Source organism: Pithys albifrons, chromosome Z, assembly GCF_047495875.1.
Source record: "Pithys albifrons albifrons isolate INPA30051 chromosome Z, PitAlb_v1, whole genome shotgun sequence".
Classification (NCBI taxonomy): Eukaryota; Metazoa; Chordata; class Aves; order Passeriformes; family Thamnophilidae; genus Pithys; species Pithys albifrons.
In genome coordinates, this window is record NC_092497.1 from 34695334 (window position 1) to 34702787 (window position 7454).

The 7454-nt window shown below is 43.4% G+C and overlaps 1 protein-coding gene and 1 long non-coding RNA gene across 2 annotated transcripts in view; one reads left to right on the plus strand and one right to left on the minus strand.

The window, feature by feature from the left end:
• SMC5 (structural maintenance of chromosomes 5) overlaps positions 1 to 4465 on the minus strand; it is a 51448-nt gene extending 46983 nt beyond the window's left edge. Inside the window, exons 1-5 of the mRNA XM_071581666.1 lie at positions 4260 to 4465; positions 3548 to 3689; positions 2407 to 2459; positions 1935 to 2097; positions 332 to 466 (exon numbers count right to left, since the gene is read on the minus strand). Coding sequence (XP_071437767.1) covers positions 332 to 466; positions 1935 to 2097; positions 2407 to 2459; positions 3548 to 3689; positions 4260 to 4441 — 675 coding nt within the window. The 5' untranslated portion in view covers positions 4442 to 4465. The remainder of the gene's footprint in view (positions 1 to 331; positions 467 to 1934; positions 2098 to 2406; positions 2460 to 3547; positions 3690 to 4259) is intronic.
• A 493-nt stretch (positions 4466 to 4958) lies between these two features.
• LOC139684926 (uncharacterized) lies at positions 4959 to 6943 on the plus strand. The gene is made up of 3 exons (XR_011699997.1): positions 4959 to 5040; positions 6374 to 6537; positions 6851 to 6943. It is a non-coding gene; the product is annotated as an uncharacterized lncRNA (long non-coding RNA).
• Positions 6944 to 7454: the final 511 nt, after the last annotated feature.

The window sequence follows — 7454 nt, forward strand, 5'->3', positions numbered from 1 at the left end:
GACCATCCTATAACAGCTGGTGACTTTAAAAGACATAAAACCATCTGTGCAGAAAAGCTGTCACCAGTCAAGAATTCCAGAGGTGAGCACTTGACAACAGGGATCCCTTGCCCTCGGTGTCCAGAACACTTGCACACATGTGTCCTTGTACTTACAAGCATGGGAGTGTCGAAGTAAATGAATTCTGAGAGAAGATGTGAATATTTGGTAAAATCAACATATAGACTTTGGAAGTCAATATCACTCTCTAATTCTGTAATATCTTGTGTTAAATTTTATGATGCTAATTTCCCTACAGTTGCAGCTCTGTCTATGTACAGTGCATATTTACCTCCAGTTCCCTTTCCCTTTCCCGGAAGTTTTTCAATTCGCAGTGGAACTGGTACATTTCTCGAGAACCAATCGACTTTTCAGTGGCTTCGAGCAACTCGACTTTACTCAGTTTTGCAAATTCTCCAACTCTGTCCTACAAAATTAGAAAAAAGTTACAAAAATACAGGATTAGCTAGAACAGTGCAATTTAGTAATACTGGGTTTATATCCTGCAACCTACTTCTCATGCCTACCACTTGGTCGTATGCCAGATAGCTCTGGCACAGTTAATGACCATCTCAGAGTAGCAACCAAACCCTCCTAAACATTTGTTCTCATGCTGGTAAAGATACATCATTTCAGGAGGAATGTTATGCTACATAGAAGTTAGTATTAAATGTGGTAGCCAAGGCTATCAGGAAGTATTGCTGTTGTCTAAGGGCAGAAGAACAGCTTAAAACTGACTGAAGCAAAAGGTGTGTTTGCCATTGATATGGGGGCAGAGAGCAAATAAACCAAAACTATCAACATAGAAACAGTGACTGAACTGTCATTTATGTAACTGAAGAGAAAGAGTTGTTTTAAATACTAAGTTACGTTAGCAGAGTATGCTGGAAGTCCTACTCTAACCTAATATTGCGAATATATAAATCAAAACAAACAATAAAACCACTCAGAATATTAGGTCTTGCACTATTAGCTTTCTAAATTTTAATACTTTCTAGCATGTCTTCTTGAATGCACTTCTTGAATATAAAAATAAACCCATGGTTGGCTCAGCTCTGTTAAGCCTTCATTTTACTACCATCCCTGATGAACTGCCAGGAACCTGCCAAAACTTAAAAGGTGAAATGCAAGGCAGCTTAGCTATCTGTGCTGAAACCCAGACATGCTGGAGCAAGGAGTCAGATATGGAAAATGCTTGTATTACTCTTTAATCTTCTCTCTTCTTTAAGACTTTTTTCCATTATGATGGTTTTACTCTCACATAATTCAATCCTATGTATCTCTGAATTCTACACTATACTTAAGAAACTGCTGAGCCACAGATCTTATCAAAAAGGTTCTAGTAGCAGCCTCTGATGCTATTACAGTCATTTAGTAAGACTGCTTTGGGGTGTTTTGGAGAAAGAAATACAAACAACTCTTTCCCCTCACCAGTACAGACTACAATCCTGAAGAACTGACTGGATATAACCAGAAAAAAAGTGATTAACAGGGATTAACTGGGAAAGTCAGGGTACTTAACTACTATGCAGGTAAAGGTAGAGAGAAGGTTAGATGTAAAGACGTTATAAAAATTTCCCTACACGTCCACTGTTTCTACAGCACTGACAGGACAGAGACAACACTGCAAGTGCTGCTACTCAAGCATCAAGACAGGAAGCAAAAGCAGCTTTCCTTTGAGTCAACAGATACAAAACTGTCAAACTCGTAACCTTAAGAGGTCACACATGTCCTCTTTTCTTTCACTATCACACCAGCATTGCTACCTCATCCTTCTCAATCTTTGTGCTGTCCCATTAAACTAGCTGAAGTGCTAGAAAAGCGAACCAGGAACAAAATCCTCTCAACAGACAGCACCCCATTTGCACCCACTGCCTTTCAAGATCCAACCATACCTGCGGAAGAAACTGGCATAGATTGTCCATCTGGATGTTTAAGGCTGCAATCTGTTCTTCTACTGTTTTCAGGGTTGCTGGCTTTCTGTTGAGAAACCATGTTGATGCGTTGTTCACCACCTGAATCTCACGAGTGATAATAATATTGTCTGGTGGCTTAAACCTGATTAATAAAAGCAAGTGTTTACACTTCTGAGAATACACAAAGTTTACAAAGTGTCAAACTATTATTAGAATTTTTAGATAGCTAAATAATTTGTATAAATTAACTGGACAGTAGCATCAAAGTCTCATTTCATCCTTCAGAAAACATCGAGTATTTGGTGATGAACTAAACTCACATGATAAATATCCTAGACTATCTGCAAATCTTAACTCAGAATAAGTTATGTACAGCCACAGCTTTGTGGATCATTGCAATTAGAAATTATCTAATTAAAAGTGCATGAGGAAATACGGTTTTAGTACTTACAATTCAATTTCCACTAAACCTCTCGTGCACCCCTGCTTTACAAAGAGACCAACCTAGAAAAGTAATTTAGAAATTCTTATTGCAAAATAATGGTGTCATATTAAAATATAATGTCTTACAAAACTGTGTATTTGTATGAGATCTGCTGTAATGGGATATTTTATGGAAAACTTATAAATAAAAACTAAAGGCTTTTTTTAGACTATTAACTAAAGGAAAACACTATTATCTTCCACATTATTAGCAACATTAGAACTTTCTCCACCATGTCACCATTTCTGATCAACTTCAGCCCTCAAAACCGAACAGATTATAATCAGCAGATCAACACAGAGGAAGTTCTCACAAATAAAAAGACACTGCCAAGCATCTGTGCTAATAGAACTGCCAATTCCCACAGTATAAAAATAAGCCACCATGAGAAGTCAGTGAAAATACCAACAGAATTACTGCCATGCAGCCAATTTCCTCATTTACATTTGGTCATGGCGCAGCTGCAACAAGAGAATATGTACAATCACTTACACGCCCAGATTCATTGCTTCAAAGATCTACTCAACTACATTGCATCCAAAAAGAACCAAGAAAACAAGCGCAAAACTTAAAAATCACACAATACAAACTTCCTACTACAGCGTCAACACATCACTTCTTGGGAGTAAAATATGAAAATATAGTAGAACAATCCATATTCCATTCAGACCTAAGATCAGTGCCTTCATGCTTTTAGACAAATTCTCAGGCACATTAAGGATATGCTATTTCTACATATACACCATGTACTTGGAAATTTAATTTAGACTTTCTTGTCTATTTCTTCTTTAGTTGGTACTTTTGATTAAATCTTATTTAGGTATTACGTATCATTTTCTGACCCTGCTATGGATGCTCAGCCATCATCAAATATAACCTCTAGTACGTTCAGGTGTTTCCATTTCACTCAAGACAAAAAGTAATTAAGAAAGAGAAAACCCCTTTTGCAAAACCCTTTGTCTCTGGAACAGTTTATTCTTCAATTCAGACACCTCACCTTTTATAAAAATAAAGCAAATCAAAGAAGAGCCTCTCCCCTCCTCCTCTGCTGGACAACATGCTTAATGAAATTTAGACTAAATATGAAAATACAGAAGCTCATAGTTACCTTATCAGCTCTCCCTATCAAATAAGGTTTTCCAGCCAGACCCAGGCAGATGGCACAAACAACGCTCGACTTTCCTGTTCCATTAGCACCTATAACCACGTTCAGGTTGGGTCCTGGAAAAACTTCACAGGAATCATATGTTCTGCAAAACACAGTCAGTTTTTGAATCTTATAGACATTTTACGATTTTATTTAACATACACTCAATCCTCCAACACTGTTTTTTAAAAAAATTTCGAGAGTGCAAATTAACATGTCAAAACAATGTGAAATACATTCGTGGCAGTTAGAGTACTCACAAAAACTTCCTTCAAAATTAGTGATTGTAAAGATCAAAATCCAACAATACAATAATAATTCAATTTCTCTTTAATTTATTAAGAGTATAATTTTATTTTACATATTAAAAAAAAACAAGCAAAGCAAATTGAGTGAACTCAGTCTACTCCAGTATATTTAATTCCAGCTGCCTGTTGTACCACATCCACAGAAGATACCACTCATTTAACCCCCACAGCAGGTCCTCTCCACGCTCCGAGCAAGCTACCACCTTACAAGCAAAACATTGCTTCATGCACGCCCTCGTCCATCCGCCGCCACCCGCGGTGACCCCGCTCGGCTGCTACGGCCCTTCAGCCGCCGGCCCGCGGGACGTGGGGTAGGCCGGCCACGCCTGGAGCGAGCGGAGAGCGCCGCTCCCCCCCTCACTCACAGGAAGTTCTTCATGAGGATCCTTACGATGGAGCCCACGACGAAGGGGCGAGCCGGCTTGGCGCTCTTCAGGGTCTTCCTGCCAAAGCTGCCGTCCCTCGCCGCCGCCGCCGCCATTTTGTCCCCGTCCCGGGACCGCGCCCGCGCCGCTCCCCCGAGGCCTCGGAGCGCGAGGGAGTCCATTGGCTGGAGGGCGGGGGCGAGCGCGAGGCGGGGACAGGGCGGGGCGGGAGCGAGAGCGGGGCGAGCGCTAGGCGGGCGCGAGGCGGGGGGCGGTGCCGAGTTAGGGGCGGTGCCGAGTTGGGGGCGGTGCCGAGTTAGGGGCGGTGCCGAGTTGGGGGCGGTGCCGAGTTGGGGGCGGTGCCGAGTTGGGGGCGGTGCCGAGTTGGGGGCGGTGCCGAGTTAGGGGCGGTGCCGAGTTGGGGGCGGTGCCGAGTTGGGGGCGGTGCCGAGTTGGGGGCGGTGCCGAGTTGGGGGCGGTGCCGAGTTGGGGGCGGTGCCGAGTTGGGGGCGGTGCCGAGGCGGGGGCGGTGCCGAGTTAGGGGCGGTGCCGAGTTGGGGGCGGTGCCGAGTTGGGGGCGGTGCCGAGTTGGGGGCGGTGCCGAGTTAGGGGCGGTGCCGAGGCGGGGGCGGTGCCGAGTTGGGGGCGGTGCCGAGTTGGGGCGGTGCCGAGGCGGGGGCGGTGCCGAGTTAGGGGCGGTGCCGAGGCGGGCCGTGCAGACCATTCCGTCTAAGCGGGGCCCGCTGGGAGAAACGCAACGGGAACAACGTCTTGTGCACCGGTTAGTTCAGAGAGCAGACAGCCTGGGGGAAGCGCAGGTGTCCTTGGGCAGCGCTCCTAGAGTGACAGACTCTTATCAGATGCCCAGCATCTTTGAGCAGACGAGGCTGAGCCTGGAGGAGGGGTTACAGAACGTTCCACGATCTCTCATGTGTGGGGTTGTTTTCACCTTGCTGTGTCTTGGGGTCTTTAGGGACCCCTCGTGGTCTTGCATCTATGCTGTTCTTTTTCACCCTGGCTATGGAAGCGGCACAAAGGTTGAACTTGTTACTGAGACAGCCGCAGAGCCGCTGATCTGGACCGGGCCATCTTGTCACTAAGATCCCAACCCTCCATCCATCGCAGAAGTGGCATAAGCCATTTACAGCATTATGAGCAGAGTGTGGGAACTGGGCCTGTTGAGTCCAGAGAAAACTGAGGGAGGATCTAATTAAGGCATATAAAGATCTCAAAGGTGAGTGCCAGAAGGATAGTGCCAGACTCCTTTCTGTGGTGCCCAAAAACAGGACAGGGCGCAAAAGCCATAAACTAAACCACAAGAAGTTCCACTTCAACATGACAAAGAACTTCTATTTGTTGAGCACGGCAGAGCTCTGGAACAGGCTGCCTAGAGAACTCGTGGAGTCTTCCGCTCTGGAGACATTCAAAACCCACCTGGATGCATTCCTTTGTCACCTGCTGTAGATGGCCCTGCCTTGGCAGGGGCGTGTGACTGGATAATCTCCAGAGCTCTCCTCCAACTCTAACAATTCTGTGATCTCGTCCAAATGGTTCAGGTAAATAATGTTTCAAGGCTGCCTGTCAGACAAGAGGAGTTGGTTAGGCAGCAGATGTTCCGGGAGCACACAGTTTCTGGTAAGCTCAAGGATGAGCTTAATATCCAGGAGCAATTAATCAAGGCTGAGGCCTTATGAGAATTCCTGAGTGTCCCAGGCTGAGAGGCAGGGGAGTGACTGTAAAGTTTGGTCTGTATTAGGTTTATTTTGGTGTGACACCACAGCCAGACAGAATACAGTTTCGTTTACTAAACTAGATTAAAAATAATATTTTCTGGTGTTATTCTGGCATAACTGTTGTATTGTCAGTAACAGAAATCTGAGTTTGGCCCTTGCTTTGCAAGTGTATAAGAATAATGATAAAATGTCAACTAATGAGAAAATATTTAAAGAATAAAAAGACCGTTGAACAGGAGGACAATAAAAGGGCTTTCCATTGATCTCAGGACAAAGTGAGTTCCACTCCACCACAAAGCTACATTTAGAGCAATCAGATACAAACCCATTAGTGTTCAAAGTGTTACAGCTGCTTTTCAAGGTTTCTTTTCCATTTTACAGACTGTGACTCAACTGGAATCAAAGCAACTTGTAGGTTCTCCAATAGCTTTTGAAGAAATTTTCAAAGAGTGAACAGGCCAAGTATGGCAAGTCTCAGAAGAATTGTTCTTTGCCCAACTGTGGTCCCTATACAGCTACTGCAGCAGTGAAGAATGGAACAAATAGTAAGTAAAAATGGATTCGGAAATTAATTGCATAAGAAGTTTCCTATTTGGACAAAGCTGATTGACTGTTTTTTCTTGCACCATAAAACTGAAGTTTGCACCTGCCCTACTTGCCAAATGTTTTGCAGTCTTTCTCTCCCTAGTCTGTGAATTTCCTATTCTATAAACTGATGTTTGGCAGGATGGAAATAATTGAAAGACACCTTTCAAATTTTCCCTCTGTTCTTTAATTCCTGCAGCAAAAATGGGTGGAAAGGTGAAGTTGTTCCCCACTTCAGGAAGAACTTAGGCGCTTTTTTGGCTTTTTTTTCAGTCAGAACAATACCTCACACCTGTGGATAAATGCTACCCTCAGTGATACTGATAAAATTGTTGCAGTAGTGAGGTCCATAGAGAACACTCAATGCCGAACAGGTAAGGGTACTTTCCTTGTGTTTTTAGTCTATCAGCCTAAATCTGATTACTTTGATGGAGTGAAGCAGAGTTGCATAAATCTCCAGACATAGAAATCTAATAGTTACATTTCATCCTTCATTTAATTTACAGAAAAGTCCTGTGGGAAGTATGGAGAGCCACTGAGCCTCAGTATTTTAACCACAGCATTTTCACTTGTTTTCTGCTTAGATCAGTTGAGCTGAATGCATACACTTTATGGAACAACTGTATAACTGTATTGATTCACGGAAAACTGCACTGTTTCTGTTTACTTTCATTTTCAGAATAATATCAAAACTGATGTAGTCATAAGCAGCTAAAAAGGGAAACTGTAGGTAGCTAGAATAGGCTGTTAAGATGTCAATCCCTTTTGGCTCTTCCTCAGTCCCTAGGAAACAATAAACTGTTTCAATCTGTGTGGTCAAATAAACACGAGTACTAAATGTATTGAATTGAACAATCTCTTCAGCTGCTTTTGTCAC